We start from the raw sequence: 27,169 nt of genomic DNA, 5'->3' as shown, positions 1-27,169 counted from the left end.
ATCATCATCATCATCATCATCATCATCATCATCATCATCATCATCATCATCATCATCATCATCATCATCATCATCATCATCATCATCATCATCATCATCATCATCATCATCATCATCATCATCATCATCATCATCATCATCATCATCATCATCATCATCATCATCATCATCATCATCATCATCATCATCATCATCATCATCATCATCATCATCATCATCATCATCATCATCATCATCATCATCATCATCATCATCATCATCATCATCATCATCATCATCATCATCATCATCATCATCATCATCATCATCATCATCATCATCATCATCATCATCATCATCATCATCATCATCATCATCATCATCATCATCATCATCATCATCATCATCATCATCATCATCATCATCATCATCATCATCATCATCATCATCATCATCATCATCATCATCATCATCATCATCATCATCATCATCATCATCATCATCATCATCATCATCATCATCATCATCATCATCATCATCATCATCATCATCATCATCATCATCATCATCATCATCATCATCATCATCATCATCATCATCATCATCATCATCATCATCATCATCATCATCATCATCATCATCATCATCATCATCATCATCATCATCATCATCATCATCATCATCATCATCATCATCATCATCATCATCATCATCATCATCATCATCATCATCATCATCATCATCATCATCATCATCATCATCATCATCATCATCATCATCATCATCATCATCATCATCATCATCATCATCATCATCATCATCATCATCATCATCATCATCATCATCATCATCATCATCATCATCATCATCATCATCATCATCATCATCATCATCATCATCATCATCATCATCATCATCATCATCATCATCATCATCATCATCATCATCATCATCATCATCATCATCATCATCATCATCATCATCATCATCATCATCATCATCATCATCATCATCATCATCATCATCATCATCATCATCATCATCATCATCATCATCATCATCATCATCATCATCATCATCATCATCATCATCATCATCATCATCATCATCATCATCATCATCATCATCATCATCATCATCATCATCATCATCATCATCATCATCATCATCATCATCATCATCATCATCATCATCATCATCATCATCATCATCATCATCATCATCATCATCATCATCATCATCATCATCATCATCATCATCATCATCATCATCATCATCATCATCATCATCATCATCATCATCATCATCATCATCATCATCATCATCATCATCATCATCATCATCATCATCATCATCATCATCATCATCATCATCATCATCATCATCATCATCATCATCATCATCATCATCATCATCATCATCATCATCATCATCATCATCATCATCATCATCATCATCATCATCATCATCATCATCATCATCATCATCATCATCATCATCATCATCATCATTGAATGATTGAATGATTGAATGATTGATTGATTGAATCATCAATCATTAGCTTTAACATGGAAGAAACTAGTTAAACCAGTAAAAAGAATTTTATAGAATATTAAAATTGAAAAATACTGTCTATAACTAAATACTTGAAGTTAAAAACCTTGTCAATTATTTTGCAAATGTTAACACATTGAAAAAAAAAATTGTGTTTTGAGCAGGAAGAGATATCAAAACATCTTTTACAGTTCAAAACTGTAATAATGGTGTATAATATCTGTAACATAAATCTAGTTACAGATATTGCATTTCTTTATTTACAAAATACAAGTAGAAGAGAGAAGAAAAAAGGTATTATGCCATTATCTAAAATTTTCATATAATATGTCTCTTTTTGTTTTTGTTTTCTTGTTCAACTTTTTTCCAACTTTGTTCGATTGTTTTGACTAAATGAACTTTGAAATAAAAAATATGTGCTATTTTAAAAACGCTGTAATCTTTAAGTTAAAAAAGCTGTTAATTCTTTTGAAGAAAGATTAGTCGGACAATTAAATAGCAAAGTTGTATGAAAAATTTTTTGAAATAGAATTTTCGATAGCCATTTAAAATATTTCATTTAACATTTAAAATGTTTATTAAAAGCTTAATAATTTTTAACTAAAAGTTAAATTCATTAGTTCAATCAAATCTGCAAACTATGAGGTCAGTCTTCTAGAGCTACTTTATGCTTTTAAAAGCCACATAAAAAATGTTTGGGAGGTTCTTACAAAAATATTGAGCTGCAGAGAGATAAAAGTATTTGAAAGTTTTACATTAAATGTAAATTATAGAACAAAATTTTAAGATACTTAAATCAAGCATTTGTAGTACGAAACTCAATTTATATGAATCTTAAACTGTTGATTATATTAAGATCCTGTTTACATGAAAACAAAATATACCAATAAAAAACATAAAGCTTCAAGTTTTTAAATACATTTTTGTAATAATAGCGTTACTTGGGAATAATTTTGTGCCTAAAAGGATGCCATTATAGCGTTACTTGTGAATAATTGTGTGTGTAAAAGATATCATTATAGCGTTAATTGTAAATAATTGTATGTGTAAAAAGATATGTGTCAATGCCAAGGGAATAAAGTTGTATATAAATTGTGTTAAATTTTACAAAGATACATTGGCGTTTATGCATAACTATAAACAATGTCTTTCATGCGAAACTACAAGCTATTTTAGCGAAATGTCAACTAAACTTAATTTAAAGTTAATTCCGGAGTTTAGTGGGAACGATAAACAGTCAGTTGCAGAGTGGCTGGAAAAGGTTGAATTGGTATGTAAATTAATTGGTGTGACCGATCTGGCAGAGGTGCATTCGTGGTATATCAACAGTTAGCAGAGACTGATAAAGAAAATTTTGAGAGAATAAAGAGTATTTGCTTAAAGCTTTTGCCGTTGATGCACTTACAGCCTACGATCAGTTTGTCACGAGAAAGCTGAAACATGGAGAGGCAGTTAATGTCTACTTGGCGGAACTGCGAAGACTATCTACCCTAATTGGTGGGCTACCAGACAAAGCGATCGCGTGTGCCTTTTTTGCTGGGCTCCCCGAGGAAGTTTGGCGGATGCTGAGATCGAGTTCTCGTATGCACGATCTTACAACTATAAAAATACTTGCGCGAGCAAGGGCTCTAATGATTGAGGAACGAAACAATGGGATGGTGGAAAAATTTGCTGTAGCTGCATTGAAAAGTAGTGATCCAAGATTGCTAGAAGATAAAACACAATCAGTGTGCTAAGAGTGCAAACTTCCCAATCACTTTGCGAGAGTTGTCATCTAAGAAGGAATAATAATCGAAACAAGTTCAGTAGAAGACCGGAGTCAAGCGTTGTGCAGTGTTACTTGTGTCAAGAGTATGGACACATTGAGAATGTGTCCAAAAAACGGAGTGAGGGAGAAGGCGTCTGCGCCATTACTCTCCCTAAACAATCAGTAATGGCGTTACCTACCATACTCTTGGATATTAACGGTGTATTTCAAGATGTGTCAATTGACTCAGGATGTACCTGCTACATCATTTATAAAAAATGTGCAACAAAAATAACGAAGGAAGAAGTTAGCATGGTAACCGTAAATGGACAACAACAGAAGTGCGAAGGTGTTAGCCAAACTCGAATCACCGCGCCAAATGGAAATACAGTGTGTTTACTCGAGTGCCTGGAAGTTGGTTGAAAATGATCGATAAGCCCACTGAGCTTGTTGCAGGTGGACGATTAGTGCATCTCTATCTCCCAAAGAAAAAACCATGTTCATAAGTCCACAGGACATTTTGGTGTGAAGAGAACATTGTATTTTGTTCGTGGAATTGACCCATCGGTAAGCAGGGAAGAAGTCAGACAAGTGGTTGAAAAATATGTAGCCTGCCAATCAATTGATTCAAGTCCGATAAAGTGGCCGAGAGGGAAGATCGAAGTAAAAGGGACTTGGCAACGGCTTGGAATGGATATAACTCATTATGAGGGGCAACACTTTCTTACCCTGATTGACTGTGGGCCTTCACGATATGCAATAAGGCGCCATCTTAAAGACCAAACTAGTGCATGTGTCATTGAGGAATTAAACGGAATCTTCCTTGAACGAGGCGGCCCAAACGAAATTCAGACGGATAATGACACAGCATTTCGAAGCACATTGTTTTCACAGTTTATGAACAAATGGAACGTTAAACTTCGCTTCAGGTGCGCTTACATTCCTTCAGGGAATGGAATTGCAGAACGATGCCATCGAGCAGTAAAAAGAACGGCGAAGAGAGTTCCGTGCAGCATACCCGAGGCAGTAATCTTTTAGACTGACGTTATTGGTATAACGTCAGTCTAAAAGGATATTGTAATTCTTCTACCGCACCCTCAAATAAATTATACCAATACGAAATTAGAGTTAGAGGAATTGACGACGATAAAAACGCACATGATTCTCATAAGAAGATCTATCACCAACAAGTTTAAACTTGGCGATGAAGTATGGGTAAAGCCCCCAGATAACCAATGCGATTCTCAATACAAGATTGGAAGAGTTACAGGAATCATTTCGGAGCAAACGGTAGAAGTGAACAAAGTGTGCCGACACATACGTGACCTTAGACACGTAAGAGTTAATAACAAATCGAATGAGGATCTAGAAGATGATGAAGACCTGTGCGTTGTGTTGACTGAAGACGAGAAAAACCAGACGCTAATGTTGCGAAGAAGCACCCGAAAAAGGATGGCACCTGAGCGATATAGCCCATGAGGTGAAGTGGTCGTTATGACCAAGGGGGAGTGTAATTACAGCGTTACTTGGGAATAATTGCGTGCATAAAAGATGTCTTTATAGCGTTACTTTTTAATAATTGTATGTGCAAAAAGATATGTGAATGCCAAGGGAATAAAGTTGTATATAAATTGTGTTAAATTTTACAAAGATATAATGGCGTTTACGCATAACTATAAACGATTTCTTTCATGCGAAACTACAATTTTCTTCTAAACTTATTTTATATTTTATGAAAAACATCTTTTAGATATTGAACTTTATCCTCCATTAAAACGTTGTTTGGCCTAATTTTAATCTACTGTATTTGTTAAAGATTACAAGTTTTTGGTAGTTGTCATTCCTTTGTTGTTGTTTTTTTTCAGTTGATTAATATTTTTAACTTAACAAAGTCTGTCAACATATTTAAAAGTGATATGAAAGAATTCATTTACTCAAGTAACGATTTTTTGAGAAAAAAAAATTATGGCTGTTTAACATCCTACTGTAGGTGCTTTTTAATGGAAACTGACTATTTAATCATTCTACTACTTACTCAAAAAAATAGTTAAAAAATGCAATTAGATTATAATAAAATCTATATAAAAAATTCTATGTAAATAAAGAACATATAAGGGAAACAAATATAGAACTCATTATAACCATAATAAACTAACGATGAAAGCTCAAACAAAGTGTTATGTTTTTTTAACATTTTAATTGAACTTACCAAGTACAGCATTAAGCAATGAATTCCTTTCTTCATTTGAATTCTTCAAGTCAGCAAGAAATCTCACAAAACTTCTTCTGTTTTCATTTGCTAGTCCACAGATCATAGGCAAACAACTACGCAACTTTACGTTATGCATAATCTCTTCAGTACTCAAATAAACATTTGCATGAACCGAAGCACAAAACTCCAGTAAAGTGAGGTGAGCAAACTGATATTGATAACCCAGTTGTGATTCAACTCTTTCAATGAAACCCAAAAGTTCATTTTCAACTTCATTAAAGTCATTCACAATACCTTTCATTTCATCTTGGGAGAAAAGAATTTTACCTTGATTGAACAACTCCCATGCAACTTTACAAATTCTTAACACATGTTGCTTGTTACTCTCACTTTGCATCATTTTATGAACTGCTTCATCGGATTTACAAATGTGTCTTTGAAAAAAATATAAAAAAATAGAGCAATACAACTCAGTCATAGTGTTGAAAGAATAGAAATCACTTGCAGCAATTGTTGCACACATTGCTGATAAATAAAATGGAACAGATGCCATCGCTTTAGCATTGTAAGACTCTTTAAGAACATTTTTAATGCACTCTTTTTTTTCACCAATGTTTTCAACATACTCGTTAATTCCATTTTCATTAAAACCCATTATTTGAATGGTTAACTTGTCTGCACATTCTGTTACTTTATCTTTGTATTGTGATATAGCTCCAACTCTACCAGCAACAACACATTTGTATTTTTGAATATTCAATACTTCTGCAAGTGCATTAATGATGGATTTTTTACTTGGATTGAGTAGATTATGCTTTATTAATTTATCTAAGTGAGCAAACTCATCCAAACCATCTATCACAAACAGAATAGAAAAATGCCCACAAACATTGCACTCTTGAAAAAAATCTTTGTAGAAAACTTTTAACAGTTCATTCATGCTACCAATGTTTTGAAGCTGATTTAACTTTCTACATTCAAGATAAAAAACAAGATCCACATTTTTCCATAAGATTCCATTAGCCCAGTCCAGTAAGCACTTTCTGAGCAAACACGTTTTTCCAATTCCAGCAATACCAGATATCAAGAGTAAAGGGAGTTCCTTTGAAAATACTTCATCAAACTTGATTGGCTTATAGTTCATTTGTCTCTGAAGAAATAACTCTCGCTCAGCAATACTTACGATGTCTTTTTCCACTTCATCTGCATCAACTACAGTCAGTCCAATGAACTTATCTAAGAGTTGAACTTTAGCTGGAGTTTTTACAAAGTGCACGATTTGATCCATTTTTCCATAAGTTTTAAGGTAATATTTTTTCAGCGCTTCACGCATTTCTGAAAGAACAAAAAAGAATTTTACACTAAAAAACATTTTCATTTTGTTTTTAATGCAGAACTTATTTTCAACTTAAATATAAAATCATACGTATATATATATTTGTTTTCAGAATTTAAAAGTTTCTAAAAAAAAAAAATTAATTTATGATTTTATGTTGAAAATCCATAGACAGTTAGAAATAGATTCCTAATACACATTTATTTAAATAAATGACTGAAAATATTTACCTGAGGTGAATTTTATATTAAAAACTATTATTTCATACTTTGAATCTAGCTTAGACCATATTTTCATTTAATTATTATTCTTTTATTTATAACTTAATCTTACACCATCTTTATTCTTTTAAGTAAAAGGTATACAAGAAAAGTTATAACAATCAATGAGTGATTTAAATTTTACAACAACCAGTTCAAATATAAACACTTTTTTTTAATATAAAACTTTTGTTAAATGCTTGGCTTTTGCACTGTTATTATTATTTGATAAAATCAATTACTTTTTAAGTGCTGGATTTTTCTTGTATTGTACATTTGTTTATTGTTTATTACATATAAACTGTTTATTATTAAACTATTTTTAAATTATTATTATTAAATATTTTTTTAAATTACATGATAAAATGTGTAACAGTAATAATAACAATAATAATAAAAAAATAAATACTAATAAAAATAATAACAATAATAATAACAATAATAATAATAACAATAATAATAATAACAATAATAATATTAGCAATAATAATAATAGCAATAATAATAATAACAATAATAATAATAACAATAATAATAATAACAATAATAATAATAACAATTATAATAATGACAATAATAATAATAACAATAATAATAATAACAATAATAATAATAACAATAATAACAATAACAATAATAATAATAACAATAATAATAATAACAATAATAATAATAACAATAATAATAATAACAATAATAATAATAACAATAATAATAATAACAATAATAATAATAACAATAATAATAATAACAATAATAATAATAACAATAATAGTTATAACAATAATAATAATAACAATAATAATAATAACAATAATAATAATAACAATAATAATAATAACAATAATAGTTATAACAATAATAATAATAACAATAATAATAATAACAATAATAATAATAACAATAATAATAATAACAATTATAATAATAACAATAATAATAATAACAATAATAATAATAACAATAATAGTTATAACAATAATAAAAATAGCAATAATAATAATAACAATAATAATAATAACAATAATAATAATAACAATTATAATAATAACAATAATAATAATAACAATAATAATAAGAACAATAATAATAAGAACAATAATAATAATAACAATTATAATAAGAACAATAATAGTAATAACAACTTTTCTAAAAATTAAAAGCCAAATACAAATCAAATAATCTGAATAAAAACTTGCGTATAATTTTTTATCATGTTGAAAATTCATTAGAAAAATTAAATGAGGTTCCCAAAATAAAATGATTTTAAAAAATAACTTTTGTTTGTCTGAAGTTGTAACTTTTATTTCTTATTTTTAAGCTCCTATTAAACAATGTTGTATTTAATTTGTAAATAACATTTTAAAACATGCTACTGAATAAAAAAACTACATTAAGATACTTTGATTTGGTTAAAGAAATAACTTTTATTGATCTGATTAAGGATATTTCAAAAATATTTCGTAGTTTCTTTACAATTTTATTTGCAAGTTTCTTTGCAGTAAAGAGCAATGCACAAGTAATCTATTTATAATAGATTACTTGTGTAGTGCTCTTCACTTACATGATCTCATCGTAATGTCTGTTTTTATCATAAATTTCTATTAAGCAAATTACCTATCTTTGATTTTTTTTTGTTTTTGAAGTATTATTGCCAATTTTTCTCTTCTACTTTACATAAAAATATTTGTTGTTTAATAAAAATAATAATAATAATAATAATAATAATAATAATAATAATAATAATAATAAAAATAATAGCATTAACAGTAAAAGAACACTACTATTAATGAACTAAAAAATAAAATTAACAATAACATTAACAGTAATAATAACATAAGTATTAAAAGTAGTAGCAACAATAAGAATTAAATAATGATAATAATAAATAAACAATAATAATAACAACAATAATAATAACAGCAATAATAAGCACTAGTAATAATAATGTGAACAATAATGAAAGTTATAATATTTTAACAGTAACTGTAATAATAAGTTAAAAACAACAATAATAAAAGTAACAGCAATAGTAATGATACTATTAATAGCAATGTTTAAAAATATTATTATATGATCTATTAAAACTAAAAAGTTTATATTATAAATAATGTTATAATATAATAATGATGATAACAATGATCTTATATTTAAAGATATTCAAAAAACATTCAAACAATATGTTGCATATTGCCAAGTAACATATACACAGCTAATAACAAGTTACTTTCTTTTTCTTCAATGGATGGCTTCAGGGGGTTTTTTGTCTCAAATGATTTATCTAATAATTATATTATCGAAATTGAGCAAATTATCCAAAAATTTTGTTTATGTAAAAAATATCTTTAACTTCTATTGTAAAAAGTAAAATACAAAAGAACAACAATTAAAGAACCTTTTTTACTTTATAAGCTTTAGAGAACTTTCAGATTTAAAAAAAAAAGTAAAAGAAAAAAAAAATTGAAAATAAAAATCAGATAAATACAAGAGAACAATATTTTACGAATATTTTTACTATGTTTATAACCTTAAGAGAATTTTCAGAAAAAGAAAAAGAAAAGAAAAAGCATCACTACAAATTATTTTACTTCAAATGTATTAAAAAAATAAGTTTGTACTTGTATTTATAGTAAAAGTGTATTTTCCTAGTTGGTTTGATATTAAGATTAATAAATATTTAACTGAAGGTCCCAAAAAACTATTTGAAAAGCCTCATAAAAGACTTTCAAGGTGAAGAAGACGATTTTGTATGGGGAAGGGTTGAGAGAGATAGTGACAATGAACCCAATTTTAGTGAAAGTGATTATCCCTCAATGAATAAAGGTGTAAGAGTGTTTCTAAAGCCTAAAATTAATTTCAAAGCTGTGTGTTAAAAAATGACCACAATTTCCCATTGGTACACAGCTCCACCAGTTTTGAGACTGATTGATTCTCTACATTAAGTAAATAAGTTAAATTTGCCATTTTAGAGTTCCAAGTGCAGCAGTTTAGAAATTATAGCCTTATAAACACTCTTGGTTAGCCCCTCTCGGTTTCTTGAATGGTAAAAGTAGGCAACTTTAAAGTCTTATAAATTTTTTCTAAGTTTCAACAAGTGACTCAATTTTTGTAGAGCTATTTTCTAGATATTTCTGTCTTAAATGTAGTAACTTTTATTAAGTTTTATCATATAAGAAAAAAAACTATAACATCACCAACTTTAGAAAAATTCTGAAAAATGCTAAAAAAAGACAAAATGAAGTTAATCATATTCTATTCATCAACAAGTTCTTACATGTTACTTTTCTGATTAGCTACTACTTTAACTTTTGAATTAAACTATGATGAGAACAAGAAAGAGTAGGCTATGAAGATTGAAAATTCACCATATATAATAAAAAATAGAAAAATGATTTACAAGAAGTATTTCCAAATGAGGCCAATTAGTGCATGAAACTATAAATTCTATGGAATAAAACTTCAGGCTAAATGAATAAGATAAAAGATCTCATTAAAAGTAAGTAAACAGTAAAAATATTCAATATATAATCAAAAAATTTAATTGTAGAGGATTAAAGAAAATCAGCAACAGCATTTAATGTTAGATATAAGATTCTAAGTGATCAAAAATGGACTGGGGATTAAGTGAAAAAAAAAGTTTTTACATTATTGCAAAATTAAACAAAAATGAACACAAAATTAATGTTTATTTTAACAATGAGTTACAACTCAATTTGATACAATCAGATTATTCTTAGTACTGGTAAATTTAAAGCATTACCATTTCCAATAGCATACAATCACCTTTATTTAAATCAATTTTAGGAACCATGTTAAGATCAAGTTCAATACTAGAAAAAAATCTGGTATTGAACTCACAAATATTCAATAAAATCAATATCACTGATGTCTGATTACAGTTAATTAAAGCTCTATATTTTCATCTATTGAATACAGTCAAAAAAGAGAAAACTATTAAAATTATAATACCAGCATTAATCAAAACAGTACTTCCAAAAATTGATTTAAAGAATGTGTAAGATTTAAAAGGTTAAACAGAAAATATGTTTGAAAAGTTTTGTACATACTGATTTTTTATTTATTTATTTTTCACCTCAATAAATGGACATTTAGAGGTCTCCAAATGTTCATGAATATCTTGCAAAATAACAAAAACTGCATTAAATGTGTGACAGATTTTTGAAGCTCTCTTCAAATCAGTCATAAAAACACAAAATTTCAATAGGATAATATGCTATATGAGTATTCAGTGCTATGACACAAATACAAAAACAAAAGTACAAAATTACAAATGGATAATACTTTTGATAAAACTTTGTTAAGTATTACAAAATAGAACATTAATGTCTTGATAATAACATATCATTACATCAGATTTTTTGTTTAAAACTGCAAAACAGTTCATTTCTAAATGAGTAGAGATTGGTGTGATTTAACTTTGCAAATTCACTCCAGTGTTTTTCCAGAGCGTGAAAAAAGTACTCTTTTTGTTCTTCATCCTTTGTTATTGTGGGATTGAAATTCTCTATAAGAGCAACAAAACATTTGACACAACCATTAACACAGGCCAAATTACTAAATGACTCAGATGCAATCTTGTAAGATTGGTTTTCAGCTCACTATGTAACTGGAATTTCTAAAAAACTGTTACCAATGGTGGTGGTGTTGAAAAAAACTTCTAGAGATAGATAATTCCTGCACTGCATGGAGCAAAGTCTTAAGTAGATGCATTTCTCAATCATCTCTAAATCCTGATGCAAAATGTGCTTTTTCCTGACAAAAGAGATACAATACAAAACAAAGAGAGGGTCACCTGTTCAGAGCTCAAGACCATGAGTGACACAATAACATCTTCAAACCGATAGTCTACAAGCCAATAATATTGTAGGTATTGAGACTTTGGATGAGTTAGATGTCATTATATGGTGCATCAACAATTACTCCAGATGAGAACCATGCTGAAGGTAGATACTAACCAAAAACTTTATGAATCGGTGGATTCTCTGTAGTCATAGCAGATTCGTTGTCATCAAAAAGCAATTCCCATTTAATTGAGTAGATGGCCTAGGCCATCCAACATGCTCTGTAGAAAGCACCAGGATTTTGAAGCATTATCAACATGCCCAATTCAACCAGTCCTACAGCTATTTGGAGAAATTCTCTATAAACATCTGTTAAGAGATCAAGGTGAAGTTGGTCAGTAACTCATAAACTTGTATAATAAAATGTTTGATCAGTTTACCATAAGGAAGAGAAAGCATTAACAAAATTGAGAAAGAAAGATTGTGTGTTTGCCACAAACAATTAATACTTTGTATATTTAACTACTTATACATTTTCACTTCAGTGAAAACTACAACTTTGCTAATCACAAAAAGTTCAAAATACAGTAGAACTACTGTCGTAATTAGTGCCAGCGATTCTACAACTAAATTTACTATCATGATAAAAGGGACCTAAGCAAACTGGCATCAGTATTTTTCCTGCAAAAACATTTAATGTTTTTGTTAAGACATTTCAACATATATCCATGACTTTTGATTATGCTGCATGTTATACTTAAATTAATTAATTAATAAACAAATGTCTTTAATGAACATTTTGTAGTCCAGCTTGCCATGAGAAAAAATTTGCTTTGGAGCAGAACATTATCTTAATTAAAAAATTATTGTATGGTGAAAATCCAAAGGCATCTGATACAAGAAGAAAAAGATCTGGCTGATGAGGAATGAAAGAACTGTTTCAGTCAGCTTTGTGATATGCTGGCATGGTCAGAGTGTTAAAAATGCATTTCTTGATTAAATGCAGCTAATTAACTATATCAAATTACAATAATCTTTTCTATCTCTGTTTTGGTCAGTTTAATTAATAATTTAATTTAAATGTATCTTCTACATGACTTTGAAACTTTTTGTCTTTTTTAAGACCTACACCAAGAAAACCTTTTTAGAAATATTTAAAAGATTCTAAAAAACCTGCTCCTCAAAATTTGCAATTACATAGCATATTACTAAAAATCTAACTCAATAAGAAAAAATTTGTAATATTTGTTGTTGGCTCAAAATTCTGTCACAAATGTAGCATTAAACTAACATCCCTTTAAAGTACAAAATGCAATATGTTTTACAAAATTACACGAATACTTAACATTAAATATTTTTAGACTTTTCTAAAAAGAATGGTTTATATAAAGTACTGAAAATTTGCAATAACATAAATATCACTTAAGAAAATCCATCTTGACCTTGTCTTTCTTTTTCTTAGTATGAAAAAACATTGAATTTTGGGCACTGAAACTTAAAAATAAGAAAATGCAATCCTTTTGAAATCTTCAGATTGTTTCAGTTGCTAGACATATTGCATTATTCATGGTTTATTTTATTATTGTAAGTATTTTTTTAAAATGTTACAAGAATACTTTAAGCTATGACTCATAAGTATAAGAAATAAAAGGGAGGTTATAAAATAAAAAAAATGAAATTTAAGTGTTAAAATCAAATTGATTAAGTAATAAGGGAGATAAAGTAACTTAGTGAACACAAAACAATTACTGTATTTACTCTTACCCTATCTCTAACTTATCCTTGGATTGGATATTCACCAACTCACTTAATGTACTGTTTCTCATTAAAGTTTAAAAGGATTCAACTAACTATGTCCATATCTAATAATCCATTTATACTAAAACACTTAAACTACTAAGGATCTTATTTTACCACAATAATCAAGAACAGAGTAATGGAGTTACATTTCAAATAGGCTATGTATGGCTTCATTACAATCAAAATAAGAAAAAAAAAAAATCATTTATGCAAAAGAAAAATACCTTGTAGGGAATCTGGAGCCATATCTTTGTTCTGGAACACAGCTGGTGACATAGCAGAAGGGTTGTTCAAACCTTAGAGAATAATAAACTAAAACGATGATACATACACATAAATGCATACATACATGCTAGCATGCATGCATGCATACATACATACATACATACATACATACATACATGCATAAATACATGCATACATACATACATACATACATACATACATACATACATACATACATACATACATACATACATACATACATACATACATACATACATACATACATACATACATACATACATACATACATACATACATACATACATACATACATACATACATACATACATACATACATACATACATACATACATACATACATACATACATACATACATACGTATATACATACATATATACATACATATATACATACATACATTCATACATACATTGCATACATTACATGCATTACATAGATTATATAGATTACATACACAAAGAAGAATGATCCAGTTCGATTTCCAGAATTATATCTTTACGCTCCAATTTTTCTAGGACAGGTTTTAACTGTTTCCATGTTGCATATCCTTTTTTTTGCTTCCATTTATTTAGAACTTGTGCCGCTTTCTCATGAGTATTTGGTTTATCATTATCAATGTGGGCTAGTACATTTTCATCCAAACCAAGATATCTTCCAAGTCTTTGCCAACCTGTTGTGATTTTATGACTTATTTTATCACATATTATTGGTGTCAATTCATCACTTTGTTTTATTCCTGAAATATTAAAAAGATTTAAAAAAAACAACATAAAATATGACAAAAAAATTACAAATGAGAAATGTTTTGTTTTTAAAAAATTTAAACCTTTCGAAGATACATATAACTAAAACAGCTTAATGTAAAATTATAATACAATACTTGAAAGTTAAAGTCCAAATGAACTTTCAAGAGACAACATTAAAAAAAACCTAAGGTATATTAATAGCTCAGCTGATTTCAGATACTTTATAGCTATCAATTTACTTCAAGCTTGAAAATTTGTTCAGCAAAATATAAAAGTGTTTCCTAATTGCTAAAAACTCTGAAGTACTAAATGTAATAAAATGCTTATACAAGGTATTATGATGATTTTCAAATTCAGCACTTCTAAATTGTTTTGACAATTTGCATATGTGAGATTGTGCAGGTTTTTTGTTTATTTTCAGAAAAAGAGGAATTAAACTAATCAATAAAAAACAACATGATTTGTTATTTCAGCCTCAAATCTTCAAATGAGATAAATAGATCATTTTAAGCAATTAGTTACAACAGGTCAAAGTAACCTGATAAATATCAATCCTTTTCAACAGTTCATTTTAATGATATGTGAAAACCTCAATGACTTAGCTGTATATTTTCATGAAGTACATGATGATATTTGAAGCCAACTGTTCTGCCTGTAAAGCATCAAAACCGAAGGCTAAAGCACTAAGGTTTACGACTGATTAACAACTTTACAACTTACTTTTAATTGTAATTTTATTAAATTGGTTTTGATGTGATGTTTTTTATTTAAAGAATATTTGTTGTTCGAACACAATACCATTTGTAACATATTTTTGAACAACCTTAAAATATAAGGGCTTAAAATAAATAAATTTTATAACTATTTTGATAAAATTTTATAAATACTTTTGAATACCAAGAACTTCTTGCGGTACTTTTGCCTGAGTCAATAAGGTAAAGGTTTCTTTGACAAGTAGAGCAAATCATTGCAGAATATACTTCTAAGTTAGGATCATATTTGTAATTAACAAAAGCATTTATTTTCTGAATGATAGGTTCAGAAACTGTAATTAACTTCTTTGATCTTGCACTTTTATATTCCAGACAGACGCAGCAAACACTTTTTCAGCGCATTTTGCAAACTTTCAACAAATAAGAAAAAGGTGAAATGTAACATTTATTTTTTGAAAACACACTAACATAGCACGCGATTTTGATTTCAAACTCAATTGTTTCCCAGTATTACAAGTTAGCAAAGACTGTATTAATCAGAATTTTTTTATTGACACAAACTTCAACCTTGCAGTCAAATTTCTTAAAAGCGGAATTTAAATTACATAAAGTTTTTTCTCAATCGAAACAGAAAACCTCTGTTAAAAGCATAATCATAACAACATTTCTTATAGATTTCATCGTAAGTTGTAAAAGTCTTCTTGATTCAAAGACAAAACAATCGAAGTTTTATTTTGCTTCACAGATTCGATGCTCGCGGTGACTAAGGGCCAGTCCAATAAATCTGAAAAATGCATTACGTAAAAACAGGATTTTTCTTACGCAAAAAAAAAACCCCGTTAATTGCAATCTTTATAAACAAAAAATAACGAAGAAATTTTGAGTAAATTACGCAAAAAAATCTGCTACAAATTCTAAGTTTTGGGTAGTTAAGCAAAATTTTAACCAAAGAATGTGTAAAGGTTAGTGATTTTTTTTTTCAAACCACAGACATCGATTTTTGCAAACAAAAAGATTTGTCCTTGAAAAACGTTGAGTTACATAATTTTTAAAGATTTCAGTGAATATTTAAGTGTTTGAATAACATTTTTGATATTTTTCTAAAAATAAGAATTGGTTGAGAAGCATTGTTTAACTTTAGTTAAAATATTCAAAAATCCATCAACTTGCATTTAAAACCTTAATCAAAGTTGTAAGTTTATACTAGAACAAACTCACGATTGATTTAAATATAAGACGTGAAAGATATAGCAATAAGCGATTATGACTCTACAAAACAAGAGGCTGAAAGCTGTAGTATTTATCATTCATTAAAAAAGTTAATGAGCAAATTAGTCATAGAAAAAAATTTTTTTGTCATCTTCATAAATGAAATTGATCAAAACTGAACATTATATAGGGGAGAGTATGCACTCACGATCCTAAAATCTATCCAGCAAATTAGCTGAGTTTATGTTTTCACTTCAAACTCTAAAGTAGCATGATAGCAAACTTTATACTTTATTATAATTTAATGATCATTTACTGGCCAAAATATTTAAAGTAAGTTATAAATTATAAAAATTAACAATACTAAATTGGGATAAAAGATGCATACCAGTATGCTTCCTTGATTATATTATTGAGTATGCTTCCTACATATATGCACCCTTGACCCTATTTTTGTATACTTGATCTGAATCCAAATTTATACCATGAAGGTGTAAAAATTGTTTTTAGTCATTCAAACAATGTCTGTATTAAAAAACAGTTACTTTTTTATAAATTTTACTACAAATTTATTTCTCTTATTAGCAGAAAAAAAAAAGCAAAATCAATGAAAGAAAAAAGTTACTCCAAAAAAAAAAAAAAAAATCAATGAGACAAAAATTTTATTTGTCAACTGAGACTCAACGTTTCCTCAGTTGTTAAAGTACAAAATTACTTCTTTACAACATCTTTGAGTAGATGTAACATCCTTTAAGTAAATGTAACATCCTTTGAGTAGATGTAAAACCTTTGAGTAGATCTACAAAACAATTCGTTTAAATGTTGTGATTCTAATGAATCACTGTCAATGTTATTACTGTTAAAAATTTTTGTTTTTTTGTTTTATCACTAGTGACTTTAATGTGGTGGAAAGGACACCATTGTTATGCCATTTTTTCTTGCTAAATCTAAACATGGTCAACAAGTAAAAGCACTGAAATAGCTGGTGAACATTTCACATCTTGAATAAAATGTTTCATCCATTCTAAAAATGTTGCAACATTCATCAAACCGGAAGAACTTACAACCCCAACACATCAAGGTGGACCACCATTTATCATGCTTCCTTTGAAATGAACTCATAGAAAAATAAAAAATGGAGGGGGTTGAGTTAGTGAGGAAAAATAAAAAATGAGTGATTGAGAGATTGCAACAAAGTTTGATTTTCAGACTATATTTGTGTTTGATTGATATTTCCTTACATATATTTTCAGTGTTATTAAATTTATTCCCTTTCCCTTAGATACAACAAGAATAAACTGTTTAGCTATCAAGAATTGCAGCAACAGGTGCTCGCATTTCATTTTCATTAACATTACCCCCTGTAATGTCCTTCAGTATTTCTTTTTTTATGATACATCATGTTAAACGGTAAAAAAATAGAAAAACTTTGTGTAATTTTATACTATTCATAAACTGTTTAATAAACTTATGTGTTTGTAAAGAAGATTTTTATTATATTTATTATCATATTGCAGTTCCCTTTAACTAATACTTTGAACTGTGATCTGAACCTAAAATTTTATGAAAAATATGACATTTAATGAATTTTGGTCAAAATTAGGTAACTGAAATAGATGTAGAACGTGTTCTGTCAAGTATTTCATAAAAGTGTAGGCTCAAATCACAGAAGGTATAAAATAGGACAATTACTGAAAATTTCATCATTAAACACCAAGCGATTCCAAAGTTATCACAGCCAGGGCATTTAAAAATCTTGTTTTGAGAAAAATCCAAAAACAGAAAAAAAAAATTTTTAGTTTCACAAAAAATATAAAAAATATAACTAAATTATGTTTAAAATAAAGTTTCAGAATGACCCAGGAGCATACTGACTTCACTCAAAGTTTTCATATTTGTCCTTCGATGTTTTTGACAACCCTCGTAGAATCTTTCGCCACTTCTTGGATGAATCTAGATTTTTATATCCTGCTAAAAAAATACGTTTTCGATTTTGATTATTGCACAAACTTGATGTATATTTCCCAGGTGTCATGTTTAACTCTTCTGGCTCAACATCTAACACTTTTCTATTATCCATTGACAATGTTGTCACAACTCTGTTCAGTGAACTGTATCCTCTACGTTGCCAAGTTCCATCAGTTGAAACTCCAGTATCAACAATGTTGTTGCTATTACCTTTTATTTCTTTTGCAGCCTCAAGCATTGTTTCTTTAGCAACTGTAGTAACAGCATCAGTAATGAGCTTTATAGAACTATTGTAATTTTTTTTACTCATCGGACTTGGTTTGTTTATTAATGCAGAAAACTTTTCAAGTCCTGAATACCCTTACCCAATTGATCTTATGCTATATACAATACGAAGATTAATATCATGAGTGCGGTTACAAACTTTAGATGTATAGAAATCTTTTCTATATCCAAAAACATCGCAGCAACATATTAAATTTGAAGGATATCCTTTTTTTTTCACAAAGTTTTCTTTCAACACCAAGCTATAATCGTTAATACACTGTACTGTGGGCAACATAAAGATTCAAATATAGTGTTTAAAATTTCAACATCAATTATTCTATAATCATTTATTTTTTCATCATTTTTATTTGGAATATCATTTTTAATATTTTCAATCTTGCTGACTGATCTTGAAGATTTAGTATTAATGTCTGAATCTTTTTTTGAGTCTGTCATTGATGTTGGTGATGATAAAGTTTGTTGGTTACCGCAAAACAATCTTTTCTTTCCAGTTACTCTAATTATTTGCTTAGCTCTATCTTTTCTTCCCATAATTAAGACAAGATTTTAATAAAATTTGATAAAATTTGTTCTTATTACACTTAACAACTCATAAACTATGTAAATATTTGCATTTTAGGAATGCTTAAAAACTGAAATAATTAGAGGCAACCGAGTCAAATTATAGTTAAAGTAAAAACAAAGTAAATAAAACCTTTTTTATTAGCAGATTTATAACTTTATGTGAGCCTCTGAAACAAGCAGATAAGCAGAAGCTTTACCGTTGCTATGTGGGTTGCTATGGTTAAACTTGATGAGTAAGGTTCAAAAAATTGAAATTACTCCACTTTTCTGACATTGCTTACAAAATCTCTTTATTTCATTGTGTTCTTCATTAACTTTTGCTTCCGAAACAAACAAAAAAAAATTTTTCAATTTCTACTTAATTTCTGGACTACTTGCCCCTTAATGGAATAAAGTTTCTTTTGTTAATATGAGGTGTGCGCTTGCGTTTGTATTCTTGCAAAGGCAATTATAATCAATTTTTTTCAATTACTATTTTGGCCCTCACAAGTTTCATATAAATAATTTTGCAAATGACATGAGCTACTCTCAAAAATTTTTGGAGTCAGTAGAATTTACTGCAAATCCATTCAAGTGCATAATACACAGCGCTGTATGTGGTACACATAGAAAACGATGCTTATTCTTTTGTAATTGTCAAGAGTTTTCAATTACACATTTTTTTTTATAAGAAACTAAGCAAATGAGCAAGTACTAGAAAGTTTCTTATTTCTTGGGTACTTTTTTACAATTCTTATTCTAAATGTTTCTTAAGAGTTCCTTAAGTATCAAAAGAGAGAAAAAATACATGCAATGGAATTTGAAAACATGTTAGCAAGTAAGATAAAATCTTTTACTCTCAACTAAAATTATTTAAATTCCATCAGTATCATTCAATGTAATGTAATCCACAGGTTGTCCAGAATACAACACAAATAAGAATATATCCAGTGCGAGAAACTTTAGGTATCACGAAGAATTTACCTTCTCCTGCTTTTATTACGAGTTCTTAGAAGAACAATTATTAACTTATTGTAATTTGTTTCTAGGCTCTAAATCTGTGGCTAAAAGTTTCTGATTTTCTCTGTAACAAAAGTTTGTTTTCCAACTATACCCTCACCAGATGTCACATGGTATTTTTCTAATATGATAATATATGAAAGAAAGATAAATCGAGACGGTTCGTAGATTTAGATAAACTGTTTTTTTAAGTAAACATTCGTAAAAAAGTTTATTTGAAGTAAAGAAAAAGTTTATTGGAGTTTTTTTAAACACATTTGGCAGACATGAAAGAGTACAATGACTCACAAGAATTAAGCTTATTTTATAATTTTACAAGTTGTAAAAAGCCATTGGAATGAAAATCACAACTCTTTTAAAGGTAAATGTTTTTTAAAAGTATTTGCGTGAATAAAAAATATATTTCGTTTGCGCGTGTAGATACATAAAATGGTGAGGTCAATTGCATCATTTGAATTAAGCATTTTATTTGAATATGAAAAAAAATATTTTGATACATTTCGAAAAAAGGAGAAGCAGTCAGTTGAACCAAGAAGGATGACATAATTTAACATTTTTATAATATTTCCTTCTGCCTATATAAACATTAGGTCAGACTTGTGTCAAGAAAAAGAACCTAAAAAACTTAGTTGCTTCCCATATTCCAACTAAGGCTATATTCAGCTTCTTATTTCTGTAAAAAAATCCTTTTTTACAGAAATAAGTAGTTGAATATAGCTTTAGTTAGAATAAAGGAAACAACTACTGACCTGCAATAGACCTTGACATATTTTAAGGGTTACACAACAATACCCTTTGATACAATACCAAAAGAATGCTCAGCTCTAAATTTTTCGCTTTAAATTTAAACTGTTCAAAATGACGAGAATTGGAAGCGACAAAGAAACACAAAAGAAACAACAAAAACGGAGGAGAGCGCGCTCGCCTACAAAATTCATCATCGAATGTAACTTAATGTGGGTATGTGCGTATCTGGGTTTTTACGGCACCGATTTTAAAGACAAAAACTGTGACCTTTTTTTTCATAGCGTGCTCAAAGTCGGTGTGGTAATGATGTATTTATTTGTCTTTTTTTTTAGAATTTTATATCAGCTTAGACTTTATTAAAAAAGTAAAATGTTTTATGTTGAATAAATTATGGTTTTTTTTTACGTGTAATAAATTTTTCAGTTTTTTTATTGCTATTTAAAATTGTGTTCCTGTTCTGGCACTGCATTGATATTGAAGGCATGTTGGTACATATTTGAAATTTTCCAGTCAACTGTATAGATCTATTTTCTATGTCCCTGCCAAATTTCATCAAAAAATATTCATGACCACATACCCTATTGTTCCACGCAGTGGAGGTATGTATTTCCACTTCCGTTACATAGTGTTAGGGGGAGGGGCGGTTTTTGACAGTAGAGAATTCAGTATATTTGATTTTTTAAGCGAAAACGCTTAGGCTTTTAATGTATTTAAAGATCACCTCCATAAATGTATATATATATATATATATATATATATATATATATATATATATATATATATATATATAAGAGCAGTTTACGTCTACACGAAATGTGAAAGTTTGCTATATTAGGTCTACATATAACTAAGGGCGACATATTTCGTGTAGACCTTAATTCAAGCATAATTTTTCTGACTAATTTTTTTTAGCTGATACTTTTTTCACAATCTGCGTGGTTTTCTTTGATCATTTATAGAGTTTCCATTTAATATTTTTGTTTTTTATTTAAAATTTCGCTAAAAACCAGCGTTTTATTATTAAGCATGTATATCGTACAAATCCTTAAAAGTGAAGATTAGGCCTACACGAATATTTATAACAATTATTTATGTTATTTAAGTCTATATCAAAAAAGTAAAAACTGTTTAATAAAGACTTTTAGAATACTTATTTAAAAAATATTTTGTTTTGTCTTGAAAACGAGTGTGTATCGAAATAAACAAGATATACATTTTCTTACGCCAAAAAAAATTCAATTTGGCACGGAATCAAAGTTACGTCATTTCATAATTTAAAAGTAATGCGTAGATTTTTAAGTAATGAAAATCTTTTTTAAATTAGTTTTTTTAAACAATATTATGCTATATCAATGTAAACAATATTAGTTATACCAATTCAATAACTATCAAGGTTTCTATATAAATCTATCCACATCATCATAGTTTCTTTACATTTTTACCGCGCTTAACAAGAAATGATGCTTGCAATGGACACTTCCTTGTATACTTAAAAACTGTGTTTAACTTAACACCAACCTGTTATTTCTCAACAAAATAATGCAATAACTTCATCCAATGCTACATATTTGTTCTATTGTACTTCAATAAGAATATAATGCTGCGATATCGATATTATTTTGCAATGATGTCGCCTTAAACTGCATATAATTTCGAATACTTCAAATTTGAGATTAGGCTACTAATATACATTCGATTAGATAGTCGAAATTTTTGATGAATGAAAAGTAATATATATAAATAAAACATGATGAATAATAGATAAATTACAATAGGAATAAATAATAAATATAGAATAAATATATTGAATATACTATGTAAAAATATATGCACAATATGCAAAATGGTAAGAAGTATAAATTTATAAAATACGATATATGTATGCAAATCATAATGAATACATGATGTATATCATCAATACAAATCAAATAAATATATATATTACGAATATAAAACAATTAAAAAAAAAATGTTAAAAATTGGAGATTAGGTCTACACGGAACTAACAATATTTTACAGCGTGTCGCCTTAAACTGCATATATACTTTCGAGTATCTAATATTGCAGATTAGGTCTACACGAAATCATTTGAACAACTTACATACTTTCAAGTAATTATTTGAAAGAAATAAAAGAAAAAGTATAAATAAAATACAATAAACAATAAATAAAGTATAATAAATAAAGTATAATGAATACATATAACAAATGATAAATATAGTAAATGATAAAAAAATATGATGAAAACTCAAAGAAAAATAATATAATATAGAAATATATAATAAATATGCCATATAAAAACAAATTATTTTGTGAATTAAATTAGATGCAAATAATTATACTATATGCTATATATTATAGACACAAATCAAATAAAAATGTATATTACGAACATAAAACAATTTAAAAAAAAAAGTTTAAAATTGAAGATTAGGTCTACACGGAACTAACAAATTATTTACAGCTTGTCGCCTTAAACTGCATACATACTTTCGAGTACTTAAAAATGGAGATAAGGTCTACACGAATTTTATACATTTTACAGCGTGTCGCCTTAAACTGCATATATACTTTCGAGTATCTAATATTGCAGATTAGGTCTACACGAAATCAATTGAACAACTTATATATTTTCAAGTAATTATTCGAAAGAAATAAAAGATAAAGTATAAATAAAATACAATAAACAATATATAAAGTTAGGGTGGCCTTCGATTTTTTTCAAAAAAAAACGGGAAAATTGGCAAAAAATACGGGATTTTTGCTAAAAATACGGGACATTAGCTAAAAAAATTTTATTGTAAATATATTGAAGCAAAAAGTAGTTTTTAATTTGTTTTTCAAAATATTTTAAATTTTGTAGTTATTTTTAAAAAGTTCCTCAACATTTTCAGATATAATTTATTTCTTAATGAATGACAAAAGTGCGTTTAAGTAAAAAAAATTGAGAATGCAATCTCAAGTACAACGTTATTGTGCTGCAAAAAAAATTTTTTTTTGTCTAATTTAAAATTTAATTTAATGGCTGAGAAATTCAATAATAACTGTGAGATATTTTTTCAAATAAATTAAGTTTTAAAAATAAATTTACTTTTACTTTATATATTTTTCTTTTGAAATAACATTATTAAGGAAGGAAACATTTCCCTTAATTAGATTATGAAAATGTAAGCATTTTAATTTAGATTTGTAATTAATTGTTGTCAATGAATCAACTGTCTAATATCAAGTCGATTTTTACATTTGCTACTTTGATACAACATCAAAACTGTTCCTTGACTAATTTATTTGATGAAAACATTATTTTAGTGAGACAAAAGAAGTTTAATTTATAAAACAATATTTTGATTTAATAAAATGACAAATTTAGTTTTTCAAATAGAAATGTTTGACAACATCATTATTTGCAAATTGATTTTAAAAAAAAACGTTAAAATTTTCATTAAAAATTCAAAAGTGAAATTTGTACTAATTAATTTAAAAATACGGGACAAATGTGGTCAAATAAAGGACACGGGACATTTTGTAAAAATACGAGACTGTCCTGGCTAAATACTGTGAGGAAGCTAATTCTAAGTAAAACAAGATGTCGTTAATAAAAATAAAACCACCTAAAGCCATTAATTAATAATTTACACAATAACGAATAAAAAATGAAAAGACGCCAACGCCCGAAGCATTGGAACCAATACAAAAAGGGAGATACAAAACAGAAGAATGAGTTGGAGTAGGAATCAGAGAAGAATTAGTTGGGTTTAGTCGGTAAATGAGAGTCAGTCAGTGGTCAGTCAGGAGTTAGTTAAGAGATACGTAAGGAGGGGATACAAGACTCAACTTCAAGAATTACGAAGAGAAGAGTTGGTACAAAGTTTTAGGTTCTTCGGAATATAAGTAGACCGGAGGTTTGATTTTATAAAAGGAGTTTAGAAGAATAAGTATTTATATAATTTTCAAGTGTAGAGATTTCAATAACGATTACGGTATATTAAAGAAAAAGGACTGTTATTATTAGAGTTAAAATAAAAGTTTGCACGTAAAGAAAAGTACGCGTGTTAACAAGAATAAGTCAGAGTGCTACACAGAACCAAGAGGCTTCCCCATATCCCCACACATTTTTAACCCGAACCTCCTAACCTATGCGAAATACCAAAACCCCATCCCCATTCCCTAAAATATACCCATAAGTAAATTATAAAAAGCCCCACCTCACAATACTCGCAGATGGCCACCCTAAATAATGTATAATAAATAAAGTATAATAAATACAAATATAATAAATGATAAATAAATATAAGGAAAACTCAATGAAAAATCTAATATAGAAATATATAATAAATATACTATATATATAAACAAGCATATTTTATGGATTAAATTAGATGTAAGTAAATATACCATATATTATACATTATAATTACTAATGAAATAAAGATATACAATCCGAATATAATACAATAAAAAAAATGTTTAAAATTGGAGATTAGATCTACACGGAACTAACAATATTTTACAGCTTGTCGCCTTAAACTGCATATATATACTTTCGAGTACTTAAAAATATAAGGTCTACACGAATTTTGTAAATTTTTACACGGTGTTGTCTTCAAAAGCATATACACTTTTGAGCAATTGAAATTGGAGATTAACGTCACACAATATAAATAAAATTTTAAAGCGACTCGTCCTTAAATTGCATATATATTTTGAGCGTTTCAAGTTGCAGATAAGGGCTACACGAAATGAGTTTGTAATATCCTACAGCGATATTCGAAATAATTTCTTAGCTGACTTTAAATAAGAAATGATAAAATCAATCTAAATTTAAAGAATCACGCATATTAACAAACGAAACAAAACCACATGAAAAACTCATCGAAAACAAAGACATTTTTATATGCTAGGTTTTATGTGGAAAACTGAATCAGAGCTAAGGCTAATCTCATTAGATAAATGGTGGATCCGAAATGTATTCATACTCAGTATTAGAAATATGCTCACAATTTAAATTTTTGAAAATTTTTTACTATTAATTATATTTATAATGATGATGGGATTTATTTAACTGTTCTATTTTTTAATGGTGTTCTAAAAATTTTCAAACTGCGAAACATTTTATAAAATTCCACTCTAAAGTAGCTAGCTACTTAAAAAAATAATAAAAAAAATATCGTTGTTATTGTAAAGGAAGGAAACTTAATCATAATGAGATTTCGAAAAAAAAACTTCGAATGAACTAAGAATGAAATTACCTTTTGAAGTTTTATTGAAACACTTTTGTAATCATTTGTTCCGATAAGATATTTATGTTCTAATTTTCATTATTAATCTGTATTTTTTTAGAAGAGTATAGTTTATTTTTTTAGTAGTAATCTGCGCACTGATGTACAATGATGCAATTACAGAAGATACTGAATTTCAGTAATGCAATTACAGATGACAAAGAAAAGGCAATTTCGTTAATTTATTATTATATACAAAATATAGTGTAATTTCGGTGAACTATATAGAGAATGTCAAGTTATAAATGGCGTCTTTTTTTATAAATAATATCCGTTTGTAAATATTATTTAATTTAAATTGGTACAAATACGTGCAGAAAGTGTTTTTAGACTCCAAATGTAGAAAGTCTATAACGAAACAAAATCACGACAAATTTCAAACGAAAACTTTTCTTATAAATCAAGTTAAAAAATCTATAATTTCCAATAAGAAAGGACAATTTATAATTTTCAAAAACAAGTGACGGGAATTACACTAAAATATTCTTTAATGCGAAAAAATAATTTTAAACTTAATCATGAAGATGTTATCAAACCTGTTTCAGAAATTTGCAATACTTAAGGCGCAACTGTTGCACTTAGTATTCAATACATAAATGTTACTAAATATAATTATACCTCGGTAAAAAATATTCTAGAGAAAGAAAGAGTTTTAGACAATTTAGTGAAACATGGAAAACTTATTTTCAGAAACTATT

The 27,169-nt window shown here is 27.9% G+C and overlaps 1 protein-coding gene across 1 annotated transcript in view; it reads right to left on the bottom strand.

The window, feature by feature from the left end:
* The window catches only part of LOC149894028 (NACHT, LRR and PYD domains-containing protein 10-like), a 60,103-nt gene that overhangs the window by 11,801 nt on the left and 21,133 nt on the right, over positions 1-27,169 (bottom strand). The window contains exons 2-4 of the mRNA XM_090076611.1: positions 14,413-14,694; positions 13,915-13,986; positions 5,490-6,827 (exon numbers count right to left, since the gene is read on the bottom strand). Coding sequence (XP_089932737.1) covers positions 5,490-6,827; positions 13,915-13,986; positions 14,413-14,694 — 1,692 coding nt within the window. The remainder of the gene's footprint in view (positions 1-5,489; positions 6,828-13,914; positions 13,987-14,412; positions 14,695-27,169) is intronic.

This window comes from Hydra viridissima, unplaced genomic scaffold (assembly GCF_058129835.1).
Source record: "Hydra viridissima isolate aposymbiotic clone 2 unplaced genomic scaffold, HvirCarnegie_v1 scaffold_1, whole genome shotgun sequence".
In the NCBI taxonomy this organism is placed as follows: domain Eukaryota; kingdom Metazoa; phylum Cnidaria; class Hydrozoa; order Anthoathecata; family Hydridae; genus Hydra; species Hydra viridissima.
This window is presented reverse-complemented; position numbering and strand designations above follow the sequence as displayed.